General features: G+C 50.6%; 1 protein-coding gene and 1 long non-coding RNA gene across 2 annotated transcripts in view; both read left to right on the top strand.

Annotated features, from left to right (window-relative positions):
• Positions 1-952: 952 nt before the first annotated feature.
• LOC118218815 lies at positions 953-11,614 on the top strand. Its single transcript, XR_004763554.1, has 3 exons — positions 953-1,035; positions 4,569-4,696; positions 10,447-11,614. It is a non-coding gene; the product is annotated as an uncharacterized LOC118218815 (long non-coding RNA).
• Positions 11,615-11,676: 62 nt separating this feature from the next.
• Positions 11,677-22,287, top strand: part of LOC118218811 (potassium voltage-gated channel subfamily A member 1) — a 17,488-nt gene continuing 6,877 nt past the window's right edge. Inside the window, exon 1 of the mRNA XM_035401508.1 lies at positions 11,677-15,878. Within this exon, the coding sequence (XP_035257399.1) occupies positions 13,070-14,758 (1,689 nt within the window). The 5' untranslated portion in view covers positions 11,677-13,069 and the 3' untranslated portion in view covers positions 14,759-15,878. The remainder of the gene's footprint in view (positions 15,879-22,287) is intronic.

The raw sequence follows: 22,287 nt of genomic DNA on the forward strand, positions 1-22,287 counted from the left end.
GTGACTGGGGCGTGTAGCTCTGGCGCGTGCGGTGTGTTTCCACGGGCAACGGCGCGTTGTAGGCAACAGAGTCTGGCCCCAGTAGCCAAAGCTCTCCAAAAAAACGATCACGAAAGAAAACGGGGGATCGAGAGGCCACAAACTCATAAATCTTTAAAGAAGACCTGGCCTGTGTGCAAGTGGAGAAGTCCCCACATGCATGTTTAAAAAAACACACACACACGAGTAGAGTGTTCATCAGAAGTGTGGGGGTCACATTGCATCAACTGTGGCTTGGGTCTAAACAAACTGATGGAAATCCATCCCAAAAATAGAACAACACCCCAACCCTCCCCCCACTCCCACCCTTCCCCCGGCGACCTCCCCCCTCCCCCGCTGACCGTGCGTCCCGTAAGGTCACAGAGCTGCCTTTGACGTTCCGCGCTGATCCTTCCTGGAAACCGCCCGTCCCGCTGCGTGTGTGCGGGGGAGGCTGCGGAAGCTCGGGATTCCCTCCCGACACGTGTGGCCGCGCGGCTGGCGTGTTCCGCGGGCGTGTGTGTTGGCATGTTCCGCGGGGCACACACGCATGTTTGATGTGCTCCAGGGGGCGTGTGTCTCGCCGTGTTTCAAGGGGACGATCGTTGGTGTATTTCTGTGGCAGGCATGTTGGCGTGTTTAAGGGGTACGCGTGCAGGCATGTCACAGGGGAAAAATGCATGCGCGCTCTAGGGGTACGTGTTAGTGTGTTTCAGGGGCGCAAGTGTTGACGTGATCACCCGCAAAAAAATGTATTACAAGCACGACACCGATGCTGTTCACACGTCAGCGCCTCTCACCATAGACGCTCCAAAGCCACCGACTCAAAAAGATAAATGGGACTGAAGCACTAGAGAGCACCTGACAGTCCTGCACCATTTCTCAGCTGCCGCACAACCACGCTCAGACACCAGGTGGCAGCAGTGGGCTGGATCTGGCTGCCCCGAGGCAGCGGCAGTCAGGAAAGTGGTGTTAGAGAGAGTCCTCTGCAGTCTGCCAGCACCGTCCCACCTCCAGGTGAGTGGATGCGCCTTCTCACACATCGCTAGCGCCGTTAGCCGGGCCGTACGGTCGCGCGTTCGTCTGCAGTACCGGAGAACTTTCTGGAAGGGCGTTGGGGGGCTGCACTGCATCTTGCAGCACCCCGGTAAAGAGCCGTGTGGGTCGATGCATGTGCATGGAACCCCGCTTAGCTCAAACGGGACCTTCGGCACGATGCGCGCGCGCACAGCGCTCGGCGTGAAGAGCGAAGCGCGGGCTTCCTGCTTCTCTCCCCGCTCGTCAGGGCAAAGACGACGTTGTGAGTCTGAAATGGTGACGGCCGCTGCCAAAAAGGACAATGCTGGCTCATCACAGCAGCAGTGCCGCTGGGATTATACCGCCAGTTCTGCACAGCGTCTCTCTCTGCCAGAATCCACATTCACCGGGAATTTCACTCGCAAGCTCAACGCTGCCACCTTGTGACACTGCAGCCCATGTGCACGGTCAGATCGCCCGCATGCTGTAGGCAACTGTTATATAAGTTTGGTGTCCGTGGTGTTTGCGTGGGAGGGGCTTTTATCAGACATCCCAATACAGCTGACCGGTTCATATTCACTCTCTGTCCCCCTCTCTCCCTCTCCCTCAGACTCTCTCTCTCTCTCTCTCCCCCTCTCCCTCTCCCTCTCCCTCAGACTCTCTCTCTCTCTCCCCCTCTCCCTCAGACTCTCTCTCTCTTTCCCCCTCTCCCTCAGACTCTCTCTCTCTCCCTCTCTCTCTCCCTCAGACTCTCTCCCTCTCCCTCAGACTCTCTCTCTCTCTCTCTCTCTCTCTCTAATCCACTGTATTAAGGTGGGTCCACTGCGACTGTAGGCTAAACAAACAAACACGCCAGCATCTGTCAGAATGTGTGTAAAACTCACTCGCCGTGCTGAACTAACCGTGAACAGGGAAGAACCGCTGCGTGTTCAGCAGAGCCGTGTTCAGCAGAGCCGTGTGCTGCGTGTTCAGCAGGGCCGTGTGCTGCGTGTTCAGCAGGGCCGTGCGCTGCGTGTTCAGCAGAGCCGTGTGCTGCGTGTTCAGCAGAGCCGTGTGCTGCGTGTTCAGCAGGGCCGTGTTCAGCAGAGCCGTGTGCTGCGTGTTCAGCAGAGCCGTGTTCAGCAGAGCCGTGTGCTGCGTGTTCAGCAGAGCCGTGTTCAGCAGAGCCGTGTGCTGCGTGTTCAGCAGAGCCGTGTGCTGCGTGTTCAGCAGAGCCGTGTTCAGCAGAGCCGTGTGCTGCGTGTTCAGCAGAGCCGTGTTCAGCAGGGCCGTGTGCTGCGTGTTCAGCAGGGCCGTGTGCTGCGTGTTCAGCAGGGCCGTGTGCTGCGTGTTCAGCAGAGCCGTGTGCTGCGTGTTCAGGCAGGGGAAAAGGCCCGGGCCTGTGCTTCATGAGGCACGCACAGGACTCAGAGTCTCTCTCTGAAGACCCCCTCATCAGCGCCTAATCACCGCCAATAACACTGCTCAAGCTAACGGCTTCTCTGTGGCCATCAGACGCATCACTCAAGCGCTTGTTCCTCAGGAAGCCGAACCCTCACGAAAACCTGAACACGCTGCCATAAACCGAAATATAAGCACTGTACAAACAAGTACCATTATCATTCATAATCATTTATCATTCATTTAATCATTATTTACTGTACATTGCTGTATATTCATGCGCATAGGGTAGCTGATGGGGAAACAGTCTTGTGTACGTTTGTTTTTAAAATATAATTCCTGCTCTGTCGATGGTCCTCCAGGTGTGATTCCGCCCCGGGTCTGACTGACCGGGGGCGGGGCTTGTGCAGTCACATGACACTAAAAGGCCCTCGCCCCGCTCTGAAGCAGACGGGAACAGTGCGGCGTCTGCACTGTGCCAGCAGACAGACGGCGGGGAGCTGGGGGCGAGCAAAGCAGGCAATGCGGAGAGGAGCGCGAAATCACGTCTTTTAAGATCCGCCTGGAATGTATGAGAGGTTAACTCTGGGGTCCGATTGTATCCCAAATGTAAGAGGAAATAACCACACTGGGCCCATGTTTTACTGAATTGTGCAGACTGCAACTATTGATTTTTTTCAGTACTTTGGGACTTGGTGGGGTGGGGGTGAGGGGGGGGGGTATGGGGGTATTTGCCAACAAAAGTGTCTTGACTCATCAACCCAACTGGCCCCCTGACGAGCTGGGACTGCCACAAGCCAGTGCCAGGACGGAAAAGTCAACTATGAGGAAGCCTCGTTTATAGCAGTAACATTCAGCGCCCAAGGAAAATAAACAGCAAAGGTTTCTCTCTCACGCGCCAGCAGCAGACGTAACAGCAAGTTGCGGTGCGGTACGAGCTCGCCGACGGCCTTTCTGAATGGAGCTGGTGCTGGGATGCATCTGTTTGTGAACGTGTAGCTTAAAAACCGCAAGCTAATCCCACAGGGTCTGAGTCCGAACGCCAGCATCTGCACTTAAGCCCTTAAATTTACGGCTGCTCCCACAGATAAGCCGGTAATGGGTAACGGCGCCCCCTGCAGTTTCGAACAGTAAGCGGCGCAGGACCCCGACTGCGCTGCTCTCGCTCCTGCCAATCGAGATCAAAGGCTCCACAAGTCAAACACTCCCACCTTCTGATTGGCTGAGTGGTCAAAGGGGGCTCAGCCAAACGCTCAGTGGGGTTCTGCATGTAGAGAAGGAGGAAACAGTATGGGGCCACATCCATTCACAAGCAACTGCCACAGACATCCGCCACACAACCAACTCACAGCCAATCACTACACAGCTCTCCCAGCCAACGGCTACACAACCAACTCTCACAGCCAGCCGGGAGGATTTTCTCCTGCTGGCCATCTGGTCCCCAACAGTCGACTCAGCCTGCACCGCCCATCCAAAGCGAGTGACTCCTTTTCTATGTGATTTGCGTGAAACGAGAGCCATTTTGGCTCCTTCCCCTCTGTCTAGTTCAAACTGCTATCAGGTACAAGGCAGGAAGGAGTAGGAGACATCTGGCCTTTGCTGCTACGCTGTGACACATTTTGCTTTCAAAGGACATAATTAGTGACGTGGGAGTGGAGTTTCATAAACCCCCATAATTGGTTCAGCTACAATCAATAATGGGCGAGCCATCAATCACTGCCACAAATCAAAAGGTTTTTTCTTCTTCACAGCTAAACATAGTATTTGGTACAAACCACCGAGTCACTCACGGCATACAGCAAGCACACGCATTGTTGGTTTTGTGAAACCTCACTCTCCGCTCAAAAAATATAATATTGTGCATCTTTAAAACTTCAGCTTTTAATTGCTGCTCATTCCATCTACTTCTTACAACTGTATAAAAAATGAGCCATGTTCAGTCTCAGGTGAATATTTTCTGATAAGGAATGTTGGGCAGAACACATCTCTCAGGCTGCATTAATGGCCAATGCCTCCAAATGGTCCCATAGTCTCATTCCAGGCATCATGGACAATGAGCTGAAAAAGGGGCATGCTTCATTCTACTTCTGAGATTACTGTGAGAGGCACGGGCCTCTCTCTGTCTCTCTGTTCCCCTGTCCGTGCGATGCCAGACACCGTCATCCTGAAGTCATGCGTTTCCAGTCCAGTCCCAAAGGGAGGCGGCGACAACTGGAGGCCAATGCAGCTGACCGCTCTCGCCTTCATGTTCCTGCTGACAGAGTACCTCCTCTCTTCCTCTGTGAGTACTCCACACTTCCTCTCTCTCTCTGTCCCCCTCCCTTCATGTTCCTGCTGACAGAGTACCTCCTCTCTTCCTCTGTGAGTACTCCACACTTCCTCTCTCTCTCTGTCCCCCTCCCTCTCTCTCCTTCCCCCCCTCTCTCTCTCACTATTTCACTAGCTTGCTCTGCCTGTCTCTCTATCTCTCTCCTCCCCCCCTCTCTCTCTCTCTCTCTCTCACTTGCTTGCTCTGCCTGTCTCTCTCCCTCCCCCCTCTCTTTCCCTCTCTCCCCTCCCTTATATCTCCTCCTCCATGCCTCTGATTGATCTGTGGCTGACCCTCGCCTGGATTGTTTTTTTTTTTTTTTAAACCATTAATTCCTTCCTTACTCTGTGGAAAACCAGGAGGATTCATCAGGGGATTTGGACAGCTGTCAATTAAGAGTCCTTCTGCTCCGCTCCCTTCTGTGAAACAGAGGGGGAGGGAGAGAGAGGGAGAGAGTGAGGGAAAGAGAGACAGAGGCAGAGCAAGTGAGAGAGAGACAGAGAGAAAGAGACAGCAGGAGAGGGAGAGAGAAAGAGAGACAGGCAGAGCAAGCAAGAGAGAGAGAATTGCATTTAGTAGCAGCATCCAGAGGGAGAGCCCCTGAATGCCACTGGCTGATGGCACAGCCCTGCTCTCCCACGTCTCTCTCTCTCTCTCTCTCTCTGCTGGGAAAACAGGCACTGATCTGACACACAGATTGAGAGGCACTAATTCCCACATCCACTGAGCAGGATTGGCGCATCTGGGCTTTAGCTGCAGCGAAGGGGAGAGAGCTTGTGTGTGTGTGTGTGTGTGTGTGTGTGTGTGAGAGAGTGGGGGGGTGGCGGTTGATGCAGTGAGCAGAGCTCTCACAGCATGGAATGGGGGTCAGAACGAAAATGCTCTCTCACACACACACACACACACAGCTTTTCAAAATGGCACAGCATCACACCTGACTTCATTTAAGACAGGAAGCGCTTGGCGCTCGCCAGGTCAGTGTGGCGAGGTTGCCAAGGATACGAAGGATTCTCCCAGCACGACCCCAAAAGCGTTTCACTCCGGACTTACGAAAAAGAAAATAAATGAAGAAGTGAGCCGGTTACTGCGCGGACGACCGCGAAAAGTGGCCTGCCGGTCCGAGCCGCTCGCGGGTTTCAAACGCGCGCGGCACACGTGAGCGCGGCTGTCCTCAGCTTCCCCGCCCCCCCCGTCCCCCCGTCCCCGTCTCATCTGCAGCCTCAGCTGTCAGGGCTGCTTTCCCCCGCGTGCACCGCCACGCGCTCAGACCCCTGTCTGTCATTAGGCCCCGCCTCCTCCAGGTAACGCTGCAGGTCAGGTCGTAACACAAGGCAACCCATCGAATCTGCCCTGCAAACAGCTTAAATCCCAAAGCGCAGAGTTAGAGATGGGCACGATCGGCCCTGCCTGAACTTGCCGTTTGTTGTAAACGAGGACACGCACCCATGCAGAATTCCCCGTAAATAATTCATCCTGGCCACATCCGATAGAAAGATACTGCTAAACGTATCTAATAAAGCAGCTTTAATATTAATGAGAAAATCAAGAATGAGATAAATAGCCAACTGCTTATGCTTTAACTGGCAAATATATTTTTTGCAGCGCGTCACAAAATGTTTGACACAAAAGGAAAGGCATGGCGTTCACACTGAAACAGCCCCCCCCCCCCGCCCCCCCAGTCCATCTATTCCACAAGTGCATCTGGAAACGTAGCCAATTGGCTGTCCTGTTTCCACCACTTCAATGGTTTAGCCTGATCGCTCAGAGCCTTGCTCTGCTTTACATAACAAAATGGGGCTCTTTGCCCTAACATCTGTTTGTGCAAAAGTCAGCGGTATAAAAGCTGACAGAGCGTAAAGAATCATTTTAAGCTTTTCCGTAATGTTACATATATTATAAATAAACACGCACTGTGTCCCTAATATCACTCCGACGCAGTATGTGTATGGAGAAGTAATGGGAAAATGTAAAATCTAAAAAGCGTAAATAGCCTGTTCAAGTAATTTTCCTCTTATACGGCATTAAGACATCCATCTGGGAGAGGCGCTTATCCAGAGTGACTTAGACGGCCGCCATGACAAGACGCACAGGAGGCAGAGCAGCAAGTACCTCAATAGAGAGAGAGAAAGATGGAAAGAGAGAAAGAGATACTAAAACATGTGACGCGATAAAGCACGTGGCTAAAAACTATTTTTGGTTTAGTTCGTAAAATTCACCCTTGAGATGCAGTCCTGGGGCGTATGTGTGTGAGTGTGTGTGCGTTTGTATGTGTGTGTGCGTGTGCGTGTGTGTGTTTGTATGTGTGTGTGTGTGTGTGTGTGTGTGTTTGTATGTATGTGTGTGAGTGTGTGTGCGTGTGCGTTTGTATGTGTGTGTGTGTGTGCGTGTGCGTGTGTGTGTGTGTGCGTGTGCGTGTGTGTGCGTGTGCGTGTGGGTCTGCATGTGTGTGTTTGTATGTGTGTGTGTGCGCGTGTGTGTGTGTGTGTGTGTGTGTGTGTGCGCATGTGTGTGAGTGCGTGTGCGTGTATGTGTGTATGTGTATATGTATGTACATGTAAGAAGGGGAGAAACATTGAGAGCCCCTGGGAGGTTGCAGTGGGTCACACAGCTCGATTGGAGGACCTCACTCCTCCCCCTGCTCACTGGCAGCTCTGTGTTGTTGAGCGGGGCCCTCGGCAGCGAGCAGCCAGTGATTTAAGAGCGGGGTTAAGCACCGCGCCTCGGCCCACCTGCTGAGGCCAGGTCTATAATTAGCGGACAGAAGGCAGGTCAGGTGTTCGGCGTGGCCCCGGCCAAAACAAACTTTGCCCCGGGACAGAGCCCCCATTTTGCACCGCAGGGCCAAATGAGTTTGGACGGCGGGTTTTCACCCGAGCGCTCGGGCCGCGACCGCCATTAAATCAGTACTCAGCACACCCGTGAGCCGCGCTCACGCTGGAGGACTCTGCTCTGAAGACTACCGCAATGTGGCTCTGACTGCTCCAACATACGTTCAGACTAACAGGGATTCAACACAAAAATGTATATGTGAATTATAAAAAAACATAATGGGGGGGGACACAAAATCAAGAAACCACCTGTTTGTCAAAATAAGCAAATCATTTGTGCAATTAGAGTCATTATCTGGATTATCTTGAAGCAAATGAGACGCTTGGTTCCTGAAAGTACAATGAACACAAGACACGTGTCTTGTTGGATTTCAAAAGATTTTGTACCACAGGGAATTACTTGTATCGATTTCTTGAAAATTACTAATCAATCACATCAATGAGTTACTTGTGCGTGCAGGCGTATGTGTCCGTGTGCGTGTGTACGTGCGTTGAATGTGTGTGAGGGTGTGTGCATGAGTTAATATGCACGTGTGTGTGTGTGTATGTGTGTATGTGCGTGACAGTTGCCATGATCTTGAGCCGCACGTGTCTGAATCCTCCATTGTTTACCATGGGGCCAGAATGGGGGGGATCTGAGCGGGGAATTATTCCACTGTAATTAGGAGGGCTAATTTAAATGTCATCATAAACGCCGGTTGTTACTGGTTACCTGTTGTTATGGTAACAGTTCCCTTCTGTGACTGGCAACGGAACCAGAGGTGCAGAGAGACCACGGATGCCAGACATACTGAGCTTCATTGTTTTCCAGGGCCTCCACCTCACACACACACACACACACACACACACACGCACACACACACACACGCGCACACACACACACATACATACATACAGCCATACACACTTGTACACACACACACACACACACACACACACACACACACACACACACACACACACACACACACACAGGAGACGATTTCACATTCCATTCCATTTCCAGTCCTAAAGGATAAGGACAAACTGAGAAACCGTACTAACACTCGCATTCAAAAAAGACGAACTGTTATGGGAAAAATGTCACCGTCCTTTCTGTGATGATGAAATTCAGAGCACACGATCACAGCAACGTCAATAGCCAATTACCTTCAGGAGCAGCCCAACTGACTGTTTACCATCTGATAACGCTCTAAACCGAGCAAAATAAGCTACCGATCGGACCCCAAGGCATTATGGGAAGAACCAGATAAATTTAGTCTCTCCCGCTTTGTCTCTCATCTGGAGTGGAAGTGACCTTTTAAATGGCTCACGTGGGCTGAGTCTCGGGTGAGAGCCTTCCCAGCATCCCGCGGTCTTGCCTGGCAGAGCCTTTCTTCCCTCTGCTCATTTGCGTGTTGCGTGTTGCCTTCAGGGAGCCCTGGCGTCTCCACGGTGACGCGCAGCTCAGCCTGCGTCTGCGCACAAACACACAAGGCGCAGGGGACGCAGACTGCCGACCCGATTCCAGCTCTCGCTTCATGACTCACCGTACAAGTGCGTGCGTGTGTGTGTGTGAGTGTGTGTGTGTGTGTGTGAGTGAGTGAGTGCATGTGTGTGTGTGTGTGTGTGTGTGTGCGTGCTTCTGTGTGTGTGTGCGTGTGTGCGTGTGTGCGTGTGTGTGTGTCTGTGTGTAAGTGAGTGAGTGAGTGAGTGAGTGTGCGTGTGCGTGAGTGCATGTGCGTGTGTGTGTGTGTGTGTGAGTGCATGTGCGTGTGTGTGTGTGTGTGAGTGCATGTGCGTGTGTGTGAGTACATGTGCGTGTGTGTGTGCGTGTTTGCGTGTGTGTGTGTGTGTGCATGCATGTGTGTGTGGATGCTGATGCACTGGAAAACTGCCTCCTCACACTGCCTGAGTGGAGACCACCTGACCACTGAACCCGTAACCTGACAACGCAGAGCATCTCCACAGAGAATGAGCGCCCTGAATACACGCACATTACAGCACAGAAATCAGAGACAGCACACAGGGCAGGGGCTGCGTGTCTGTAAGAGCCAATGGGAAGAAGGGCTTGTTTTGTTCCTGTCCTTGCAATGAGTTCAAGAGGGAAAATGCTACATGGCCTGGAGTTGACAGGTAATGAATTCTAAAGCTAGTGCAAAAAACAAACAAACAAAAAAAAAAACAAAAAAAAAACTCCAACTCCCATGAGCACTACAGTGAAACACTGGACAATTCTGTGCCTTCTCGAATCACTAGAGTGGGCAAGGAAGTGAACCTTGACCTCACTGAATCACAGCGTATGCTTACTCAGATGAAACCCTCATTACTTCTGCCAAAGAAATAACTCACAGAGTTGAATCATGGGAATAGGCTTCCTCACACACAAAAACCCTGAAAGGTACCACGTCCAAACACTGATTTTTTTTTCCCCCAAAAACTCCCACAACTCCCTCGACACACAATATTACGGCATAAGACGCTTATCGAGGCATTTGTTTATGCATATTCTTAACGAGAGACAAAAGACTTCTAACTTGTGTATTTATTTGCATTTAAATTTTTATGAATTTACATCCATAATTCATGTTTCTGCGCTTATATAACATTATTTACATACTTAGAGGAAACTGGCATAGGGTAGAATAATGCAGTTACCACAGAAGCAGTAAATCTCTTATTCCCTCAGGAGACCTTATGAAGGTTAAAATCAGGGGTACTGATTTTGTGTGTGTGTGTGTGTGATTATATGCACTTGTGTGGGTGTTTATACGTGCTACTGTGTGCCCGTTTACGTGCTGGGGTGTGTGTGTGTGTCAATGTGTGCCTGTATATTTGAGTGGGAGCGTGTGTGTGTGTGTGTTTGTTGTGATTACATAACGACTGTGATAACGCGGCGGTTTTTTTTATCCAAAGGGTCCGGGTGCTGTACCGCCACGGCACAGGGCTACACCACCGCCAGCCACCCGCCCGGCCATCACTCCACTCCAACGGCTCAAGCAGGAAACAGCCAATGCGGGAGCCTCTCTCGGTTGCTAGGACACAGGCAGCGGCGTAGCATCACAGCCTCTGAAGCGCCCAGAGTGTGAAACCTCCCCGCCTGCAGCTTCATAGCATCTGGCCCTCTGCTTAATGACCCTCCTCTTCCTCCTCTTTCTCCTCCTCTTTCTCCTCTTCCTCCTCCTCCACTGCATGTGCACCTGACCCTTTCTGTGTTTCCTTTAAAGGATGCAACTACAAAAGCCTTCTGATGCGGGGACAGGGAAATCAATATTTTACCCCAAAAGGAAAGCGGGTGTGGGCGGGGCGGGAGCGGGGGTGTCTATATGAATATTTATTTAGATTAGAATAAGAGTGACAGAAACGCCATTACAGCTTGTCATTAAACCCCCTTGTCCCTGCTCGCCCACTCCTCCTTTTAGCAGTGCTACCGCCAAGAGGTTGCGGGTTTGACTCCTAGGTGGGGGGACACTGCATTCTGCCCTTGGCCAAAGTAATAAAAAAAATTTTCAAAAGCAGAACTGTTCGCCCCACACGCCCAAGCTACACAAGTGAGTGATTTGTTGATCTGAACTTACTTTGAAATGTGAACTGTGTGAATGACCCGGGAAGCAGGCATGTGAAACTCGGCACATAAACAATGTCATGTAACATGAATCTCAGGGAAGCATTTGCCTGTTGCAGTGCGTCTGACCTGTGTCCACTGTTCTGGGTGACAGCCAATGGCACTGCGGAACCCGGGACACTGAACGGTTACGCTGCCAGCGCAGTCCTTCCCACAGTTAAGAAGCTTAAACAGTTCACCAGCGTCCCCTGTGTGCTTTGATTGTCCGACCCACTGTACCCTAATCTGGGGGTCTGACTGCAAAGGCACGTATTCAGACCAAGCCGTTAGCAGTGAAAAGACTGGGACTGAGGAGGAAGGACAACGCAGAGGCAGTGGGGCTTGTTTCAGTATCTTACAGGTTTAGTGTGGGCTCACATGGGACTTCTATTTTTCCCTCCCTCTTAATTCAGACTTCCTTAAATACCTTTATTCTCGAAAGGCACTCAAAGGATGTTGAAGGATTCACAGAGAATACAGCACAGGGATAAAGATTACTGTGGGGGGGGGGGGGGGGGGGGGGTGGAATCTAATATTTGCCAAAGTGTATAATGCTCATGTCTAACAGTCGTCAAATACATCCTCTTTCACGTATTTATAGCCCTTAGGCTTCTGAGCGCGGCACAACTGCTCTGTGATGAAGGCAACTATGACTGTCTTATCTGGTAAGTGTGTGTGTCTGCCTGTGTGTGTGTGTGTGTGTGTGTGTGTGTGTGCGCGCGTGTGTGTGTGTGTGCATGCCCAGGCTTGCATATGCCTATTTATGGGGTTTTTAAAAGGATTTGTAGAGCTAGATCAGAAAAGCATAAACCATAAACCAATTGGAATAGGAGACCAAATTCCCACACTGAATCCCACCCACAAAAACAGGCAAATATAATGAGCCAATCAGCAATGACGATGTAAATGCGCTTTATAAATCATATATTGAACATTATTCCAATCAAATGTACTTTCATAAATGACAAATGTACAGTACATGTAAATTCTCAAATGTTGCAAGTTAGCCATGAAATGTTAAAAATGGGTGTTGTTGTTCCTTGCTTGAGGAGGTGTTACATTCTCCCACTTTCTTTACAAAACATTTTGTTAATTTCAGGGGCCACCGACCTTATCTTCTCATACACATCCTTTAAACAAATACAGCCATAAATGCATATCAATGTTGACACGACCGGTGCGCGTGCAGCGATCGTACATATCCAACAGCTTCAGCCTTTTAAAAACTATTTTACTGTAAAATCGTCAAGGTGCTTTTCTTGGGGGTCATGTGTGTATTGTTTCCCCCTGAAAATAACGCCCAATTTGGCAGAACAATCAAGTAAACCTTGAAGGCGCATCATTTTGTCTGGAAAGGTTTCCATCGTTAGAACTCGCAACAGGACAAGCAACGAAAAGCAGCAGAAGCTGGGGAACGTTTTCTTGTTCAAATAAAAACGGCCAAATTGCGTTAAATTGATGTGAAATGCAACGTTCTTCCAAACATCTGAACGCGTATTCAGAGCTAAAGCTATCCTGTGGGAGGCGTAAAAACGCACGGACTCGGCTGACTTCACAAATGAGACCCTCCCCCTTTCTCTCTCTCCCCCCCTGTTCTAAATGACAGATTGCCTGACACCGAAAAACATTTTCAAAGGATTCCCTGACAGCGGTGGCGAAACAGCTCTTTTGACGTCAGGAACAATCATCCGGGTCCCCACACTCCGCTCTTATGGTATTATTTACTTTGCCAAGACCAGGGCGCTCGCGCTGGCTTAGTCGTTTTTTTATACATACATATATGTATTATTATAACGGGGGGGAGGAGGGTGTTTTGGATTATATCCAGTTTAATCTGGGACTGATCTGTTGATCTGAAAAAAGCGCGTGGAGAGCAAGGGAATATTCTGGTGCGACTATCCAACTCTTTGCGGATGAATATTTAATGGATCCGGAATGGAGATAGCCTTGGTGAGTTTTGAGAACGGCGGGGCCAAAGGGACCGGCGGCAGCAACAACGACGCCTGCTCGAACGCGCTGAATCTCCCGCAGGCGCCCTTCGCACAAACCGGGCGCGGCGAGAGCTACGGAAATGAGCTGAACGCTCTCGGTAGCCTGCAACGGGGCTCGTGGAAAATAAACGACATGAACAACACCTTCAGCAGCAGCGAGAATGCCATGGACGCGCTGCTGCGCGCGGATCACAGCCCCCATCTCTTTGACGAAGACATGCTGGACATGGATTTAGACAACGAGAGCAACGAGAGGGTGCTGATCAACATCGCCGGTTTGAGGTTCGAGACGCAGTTGGGGACCCTGAATCAGTTCCCGGACACTTTGTTGGGAGACCCCGACAAAAGGATCAAGTACTTCGATCCACTTCGCAACGAGTACTTCTTTGACCGCAACCGACCAAGTTTTGACGGAATACTTTATTTTTATCAGTCGGGTGGAAAAATCCGACGACCTGTCAATGTGTCCATCGACGTGTTTGCTGATGAAATTCGGTTCTACCAGCTCGGGGAGGAGGCGATGGAAAGGTTCAGAGAAGACGAGGGCTTTATTAAAGATGAAGAGAAACCTTTGCCACAGAATGAATTCCAAAAACAGGTATGGCTCATTTTCGAGTACCCCGAAAGCTCGAGCCCCGCCAGAGGAATCGCCATCGTCTCCGTGCTGGTCATTACCATATCAATCATCACTTTCTGCATGGAGACGCTTCCCGAGTTCAGAGACGAGAGAGAACTGCCAGCCACCAGCAGACTGGACAACACCACCGAAACTCGGCCGTCTCACACCTTCTCCGACCCCTTCTTCATCATAGAAACCACCTGCGTGATATGGTTCACCTTCGAGCTTATCGTGCGATTTTTCGCTTGCCCGAGCAAGTCCGAGTTCTCCAAAACCCTCATGAACATCATAGACATTATGGCTATAATGCCGTACTTTATAACGGTGGGCACGGAGCTGGCCGAGCAGCAGGGGCAGGGCAACAACAGCGGGCAGCAGGCCATGTCCCTGGCCATTCTGAGGGTGATTCGGCTGGTTCGTGTGTTCAGGATATTCAAACTGTCCCGACACTCGAAAGGACTGCAAATTCTGGGGCAAACTCTGAAGGCCAGCATGCGCGAGCTCGGACTCCTAATCTTCTTCTTGTTCATCGGGGTCATCTTGTTCTCGAGCGCCGTGTACTTCGCAGAGGCAGACGAGCCCGAGTCCCACTTCTCCAGCATCCCCGATGCCTTCTGGTGGGCCGTTGTAACCATGACAACTGTTGGTTATGGAGACATGAGACCTGTGACAGTTGGGGGCAAAATCGTCGGCTCGCTGTGCGCGATCGCGGGGGTTTTGACCATCGCTCTGCCGGTTCCAGTAATCGTGTCCAACTTCAATTACTTTTATCACAGAGAAACTGATCAAGATCAATCGTCTTTAAAAGAGGAGCCCGCCAATGAGAACGAGGGCCCCGGGGAGGAGCTAAAACGAAGCCGCAGCAAATCTTCCCTAAAGTCCACAGAGGATGTAGAAAAAAATGATGGGGCAAACACGCCGGTCGAAAAAGCGAACATTAAAGCAAACAGCAACATGGATATCAAAAGGTCCCTCTATGCGCTTTGCTTAGACGCAAGGGAAACAGACTTATAGGCTATAGGCTTTAACGACCGTATTCCGTTGGTCGCTGACTACTTTGACGATTAATATGAATATACTCATACTTAGAGTAAACTCTAACTTCAATAAATGTTTTTCAGCAAGTGATCACATTTTTGTTGCAACAATGGCAAATTTAAGCCTGATACGCGTCCAAACCAACATACCGAGATTCGCCTAATTAATAAACGGCAATTAGGCCAGTCTGCACAAACATACACAGTATTTTCACACCTCAGGATCGCACCACAGTTGGGCCTAACGATAATTACAAACAATAATTAACCAGAAACACACCGCCGCGACGCGAAGGGAAAGGCGATAGTGATAGATTACAGTATGACCAGAAATAATTACTTGTGCGCTTAAGTTTATCGTTGTGGGATTAGGGTGTTGGAAGTCAGGCAGAACTGTCATCGATCTGTCGAGCAGGCCTTAATGGAGTTGCAACGACAAACAGAAAAACAGCAGTGTGTAAATAAAATAATTTATTTTGTTTTTATATATATAAAAATAGGAAAAATCGAATTGGTATTTTATGCTCAACGTTCTGTCGATGTTGATGTTCTGTTTAATATCGGATTAATTATTACATTCTTGAAGACGTGTATATATTTTCCTATATCATTTAGTCATCGATATAATCTATGTAGGGATTGAAAGAGCAACCCTGCTGGCGTAAACTATACGTGCGACGTAGCTGTTCAATTCTATGAAACAGTTAATTGTGGTGACATGATCTACTATCCTTGTTTCCTCGCTTATTTTTAATATCCGTGGAGATATATCCTATATATTTTTTATTTCAATTATACAATCACGTGTCAATTGCTTTTTTTTGTGGGAATTGAAACTTTACATTGCAACACTTTTTTGAGATTGCCAAGAGGACACTGAGGAGCTTTATCATAACGAACATGGCGTTTAGGCGGGCTGCCCCGAGGTAATCAGTACACTGTTTTAATGCCCACCTCAAGAAAGTGGACCAGACGGCTGTAAAGCGATGTCGGAATACCAATAGAAGAAATTGTGGAGATTCGTGGAAACTCAATGGTGCACCGAAAGACTCCAAAAACTCACCAGAGAGCTTCGGTCGGGGGACTCACACTGACAGGTGAGTTCCAGAACACCTACAGCTTTAAAATGTTTCTATCTCGTCAGCCTGTTGTGTTTTAAGCTTTTTTTATGAGCGACAAGGCAATTGTTTTAATCTCTTATTTTTAACACGCCAAGGAAATAATTAGGGTACATTTGGATTCAAGAGCCTAGCAGTATAAAAAAGCAGCTGTTTCTTTCATAATTTATGTTAACAATCATCCGGAAAAAATGAGCAAAACAGCTCGAGGCAGTGTTCGGCTTTAGGCAGGTAACGGGTTAGGAGCTGTCCAATCAGCACCACGCACATTTCAATGTGCGGGCATGCTGGCGTACGATCCAGACGTCATTCGATATGTGGGATTGAACAGGATGTTCAGATTTTTATTTATTTATTTATTCTTTGTGAAGACTCATAACACTGAATAATTTAAAAAGGCAAACTATATTACCTTTGCCTCATTTCCCACACGACCTTCCCACCCGTTTACGGTTTCCAATTCGTATAAAATCAGGTGAAACGACACTAAAACCATGCCTACCATTAATAAATCAGCTATATGTTCATATACACAACGGACATTCAGGCTACTTCTGATGGTAAGACAACTCATTTTGGGACAACATGGTTGTATAAATGACAACAGTTTATTTACATTACTGATAACTACATACAACATTATGATAAATAGGCCCATGCACCCAGATACTGGTCCAACAATCACAGTGAAGCAGTTCCTTTGTATATTTGTAAATCAACTTTTGATGAACAGGCCTTCCTTCCATGAACAGTTACCATGACAACCACTGTTAATGCCTACCACCACATTTAGGTAACGGTTATTCAATCCACTTACGGGCACTAATGTTACAACAGCGTAAGAAAATGGCACCCGTTTGTAACTCTGCGTGGGAGCAGATTGCTGTCAGTTTCACAGTCAACCCCTGAACTACCCTCCTTCCAAGATGAGCAAAGGCAAACGCTTCATGTTCATCATTTGGCCATAGTGCAGAAAAAAAGCCCAGTGAAAACGAAAAGCTAATTATGCCGCCATATATTGTTAGTATGGGGAATATTTTTGAGATATTTGAAAGACTCCCGTCCCGCCGCACCCCGCGCCTCTCTGTGGGGGACATTACTCCAGCCGGGTCACCTCCGGTTCTGAGACGCCAGGGCGAAGGTTTCCCGCTCGCAGCAGACACAACCCTGGCCCTGTGGTGGAGTGACTCCACCTCTCTCAGAACACAGAGGTGTGCCCATGCAGTGGTGGCAGACATCTTTCGCCCACTTCTCAAACTTAGTTACATAACCAGGAATTTAACATGAATTACAGCGTCGGATTCTGTGACTGCAGCTGTGGCCTGTTGGGCCTGGCTGACCTAAGGCACAGTCCCTTATTTCAATGGAATATACAAAAAATATATTAAAAATCAAAACGTCAGACCATTAATGTGAACTATACGTTGGATTACAGTGATGCACTGTTGTGCAAAATCACTTAATTTGGATAACCTAGCTAGCAAGCTACATCACATTTGGGTGATTGCTGGCAACCATGTTTTGCACTTCATGATTTTTATGGATTTAGTTGATCACTACGAACAGGAAAACCTGACAGAAACTTAAGGAAGAAATAAAATGGTGTAAGACTGTTAACATTGTTATCCATGTTTTGGGGAAAAAAGGAGACCGTTATTGTGGATCGTGAACTTGAGCTGCCATGGCAACCATGACTACAGAATCACTGCACAGCAGCGCGCTTATATCGTTCTTCTTTGTTTAAAAAAAAAAAAAAGTTCCCAGAATCCACCGGGAAGGATAAAAGCGTTGGCTGTTATTAAACATGAGTAGAGGCTTTGATGGCGGATGTAGGATGAAATGAGAGTGCGGATCGTCAGGGCTCCTGTCCCCAGTGACAAATCCACTCGAGCTTTGAAGTGCACCTGTTAGTGTGTGTGTGTGTGTGTGTGTGTGCATATGGTGTGTGCGGTGTGTGTGTGGGTGGGTGGGTGCATGTGGCCTGTGCGGTGCGTGCGTTTGTGTGTGTGTGTGCATGTGGTGCGTGTTGAATGTATGTGGTTGGTGTGTGTGTGTGGTGAATGTGTATGTGGTGTGTGCAGTGTGTATGTAATGTGGTGTGTGTGTGTGTGTGTGTATGTAGGTATCTGTTTCCCTATCCCTGTACTGGACATGCTTAAATACACTGGTCACAGTTGGTTCTCACGGGGCAGAAGAGGCAGAGGGGCATGGGGCGGGGCGGGAGTGTGCAGGGGGCGGGGCCACTGCCTGATACGTCATATGACATCAGAAGCCAGCGGGGTGACCCGCGCGCACAAGGTCAGCGGGAAGCGCGTGTGGAGCGGGGCGCCGGAATGTGGACACGGAGAGAGGGATGTGGGGGGGGGGGGGGGGGGGGGTGTCGTCTTTCACTCGTCCCCGTGCGCACGAGCGATCTCTGGTTACGCCTTCACACCTCCGGGGGGCCGGGGTCAGATATTTGGGCCTGACACCCAGACCCACCCCTTCCACCATGCGCCACAGTGCAGGACGTGTTCGGCCACGCTCAAGAGGCCTCCTCCTCGGGTTTCGCGAAGGCCGCGTTTAACGCTTGCTCACGGGGGAACGCGATCGCCGCGGCAGCAGCAGCGGTAAACAACCCCTGGTTGCCGCGGATACGCTTGTTGTTGTGACAGGGACAGGGGAAGTCCGGTGCAAGGTCAGAGACGCCGAGCGGGCGCTACGCGAGGCGCGCTGACAGCCACCTGTTCGGCCGCGCGGCGAGCCCGCTAACCCGCTAACCCGCGTATCGCTTTACCGCTGGGACTGACACAAACAAAAACTCCGGCACACCTTCCGGCCTTTAAATAAAAGAACCTGGCAGCTTCGGACAGCTCAGTAGAAGAGCCATCTTAACCCTCAATTGCACATGGACATGCCCTGTGATGATCCAACAGCTGGGTATTGAAACTCTGTGTGATAATTTTAGCACGGAGCATGCTGAGCTGGCTTTATTACACATCTCTGTGGCACCAGAGACTTCTCACACGCGCGCACGGGGGGGTGGGAGGGGTTAATCTGTCAGAGCTGGGGCATATCCTAACGTTCCCAGAGACATCCGCTGCCACGTGGAATTCCTAAAACAGGAACAGGAACGCGGTTAAGAATCATCTTTCCTCAGGTGTCAAGATTAAGGCAAATTGCTCATGCTGAGATTTTTCCTCTAAACCACCCGTTAGAAGGCCAGCACTTCAGACTGGCATGAGACTGGCATGAGACTGGCATGAGCGTTCCAGCAGTGCCACTGCCCCGTGCCCCTCTGTGTCAGAGTCCTACACGCCCGTCATCAGTCACCGCCGACGAGCCCCAGCAGCGTCTGCGCCCTGTCCGTCTGAGTCCTGCGCCCTGTCCGTCTGAGTCCTGCGCCCTGCCCGTCTGAGTCCTGCGCCCTGTCCGTCTGAGTCCTGCGCCCTGCCCGTCTGAGTCCTGCGCCCTGTCCGTCTGAGTCCTGCGCCCTGCCCGTCTGAGTCCTGCGCCCTGTCCGTCTGAGTCCTGCGCCCTGTCCGTCTGAGTCCTGCGCCCTGTCCGTCTGAGTCCTGCGCCCTGTCCGTCTGAGTCCTGCGCCCTGCCCGTCTGAGTCCTGCGCCCTGCCCGTCTGAGTCCTGCGCCCTGCCCGTCTGAGTCCTGCGCCCTGAGTCCTGCGCCCTGTCCGTCTGAGTCCTGCGCCCTGTCCGTCTGAGTCCTGCGCCCTGCCCGTCTGAGTCCTGCGCCCTGTCCGTCTGAGTCCTGCGCCCTGTCCGTCTGAGTCCTGCGCCCTGTCCGTCTGAGTCCTGCGCCCTGTCCGTCTGAGTCCTGCGCCCTGCCCGTCTGAGTCCTGCGCTCCCGCCCCGTTGTGTGCGTGCGAGCCGGGCGCACGGCAGACTCTGATTATCCGCTGAGCGTGCTAATTAGGCGGATGAAGCGGGATTTCCGCTCGCTCCGGGCCCGGGTCCAACCGCCACAGGCTCCCGTCCGTGCCCAATGAGCCTCCGCCGCTCCACATCCGCCAATTACAGCACAGGGCCCTCCTCGAAAGGAAGTGAGCCCACTTCACAGGAAGTTAGCGTCACCTGAGCAACAAGCTACCCAACATCTACAGTATGTATGGGCAAAGACATCGTTCCATTTTCGGCTTCTCTTTCCCTGAACTGTTAGGGGAAAACGTTTCCCGTTGAACGGACCGGACTGCAGGTAAAATCCAGCTTAGATCAACACTGCCGTTAAAAAAATTAAACGAATGTTTCCATAACAAGAATTTAATGACTCTGTTCAGTCTCCACTTCAATACTGGACCAACATGCTGAATCTTGGGAGATATTCTAACACAAATGTTCAACAGAGATTTGTTGTTCACTCCCAAGTAGCTTCTTCAAGCACTGACCTAAAAACTGAGGTAACGATTAAGGAGACTGCTCTACTTTCTATAAATGTCAATTTGATTTCTTTTCTTTAAAGGTTCTCTCCACACTGAAAATAACTCATGACTAATTCATAACTCAAACAGAGTTGATTAAAACCCCATGTGACTAAACTGTATATAAAAATTATACACAGAACCATACCTTCACTAAACTTCACCTCAATTATGCTAAAGTAGTAAACCTCCAGTCTGCTTCAACACACTCCTGCTTTCACATGGGTTGGGCAGCCCCCTTAAGCCATCTCACTTAAATCAGTTTTCTGGAAGCTTTAAAAAGCTAACCCGAGTCCTTAGTAGGGGAAAAACAAAAACGTTTTCAACCTAATTCTGAATTTAGTCCAGCAAAATTCATTAATCCCATCCACGGACCCAGCTCTAAACAAGGCGGATAGATTTTCCCTGGCTCTTTCCCAACACGCTGTAAAGTGATAATCTGCCCCTTTGGGGAGGGCTGCTTAGCTGCATGCCCTGGCCCCCGTGCAGAATGCAGAGGCCAGGGAGGCCGGGCTGGAACACCACAGTACCTGTGGGCCACGGATGTCACTTCCTGACCCCTGACCCCTGACCCCTGACCCCAGGCAGCTGGCTGATCTGCAGGGATGAGCGCAGGGGAAACAATGCAAGAGCTCTTACATAAGAGTCCTGAGCTCAGCCAGCCGTGAAGCTGCAGACGCACAGAGCCAGTGCCCTCACACACAGACATCTCCCACAATGCCCTCACACACAGACATCTCCCACAGTGCCCTCACACACAGACATCTCCCACAATGCCCTACCACACAAACATCAGGATAAAAAGCCGATTAAAAAAGCAGATGAAAGTAAGACGCCGAGCGGCCGCTAGCCCTCGCTAACAGACGAGCGCCGCAGAGTAACGCAGGCGAGCGCCGCAGAGTAACGCAGGCGAGCGCCGCAGAGTAACGCAGGCGAGCGCCGCAGAGTAACGCAGGCGAGCGCCGCAGAGTAACGCAGGCGAGCGCCGCAGAGTAACGCAGGCGAGCGCCGCAGAGTAACACAGGCAAGCGTCGAGGCTCACGTGCCTTTCCACAGGCTCCACGGGCGGGGCGCATCGGACTCCGACTCACTGAAATATTTGAGGATTAAAAGCAGCTGGCCGTGTGGACACCTGTCACGACGGCATCATCGCAGCTCACGCTCGCCGGACGCTGCGGCTGCCGAATGTCCCCACTGCGTCTCCTCGAGGAGGCGCCAGGACTCCGGAGCGCGAGGGCTGACGTAACGCGAGGAGGCCCCAGCGCTGGCCAGCGGGCGAGAGGGACAGCGCAGAGGCAGCAGAGGTCATTCTGAGGAAAATGGCCACCGTGTCATAAGCACAGGGCACGACTGTGTGTGTTGATTCCTTAAACCCTACTGCCAGTTCAACACCCCCCACCCACCCACTGCCAACATCCCCACAGAGCACCTAATCACATCACATCCCCTGTGACATAACTCACCACGGCAACAAAGGCTTGGGACAACCGTCCTAAGGGATTACTCCCATTTGTCACATTTTTATTTATTTATTTTGGTGTATTGCTGTAGTTTATTTTCCCTCGCTCTGCCCGAGGTCAGCCTGTGTGTGGCCTTTGCCAGGTGAAGCTTCTATTATTGGCTGGAATGTTTTAAATATTTGCTTCCTGCACTGCAGCCGTGTGGCCCTCTCGCAGCCAGTGGCCCCTCTGGGACAGAAACGGCCCGTTTCCATGCACATGACCTTTGTGCACGAATGACATTCTCATGTATGTGGGACGGGTACAGCTTGCCCCCTCGGCCAGCTTCTGGGCCCGCCCCCTGGTCAGGCACAGGACCGACAACCCGCTGTAAGCAAGAGGCATGAGTCACTCTATGAGAACAGCCACGAAGGAATACGGAATAATAATAATGAATTCCCCGCTGTCTGTGATGTGAAACAGAGAGTAAGGAGTATGTAGGCCGAATGCTCCTCAAGCATAACCTTTTACAAGTTTT

Source organism: Anguilla anguilla, chromosome 19, assembly GCF_013347855.1.
Source record: "Anguilla anguilla isolate fAngAng1 chromosome 19, fAngAng1.pri, whole genome shotgun sequence".
NCBI lineage: Eukaryota > Metazoa > Chordata > Actinopteri > Anguilliformes > Anguillidae > Anguilla > Anguilla anguilla.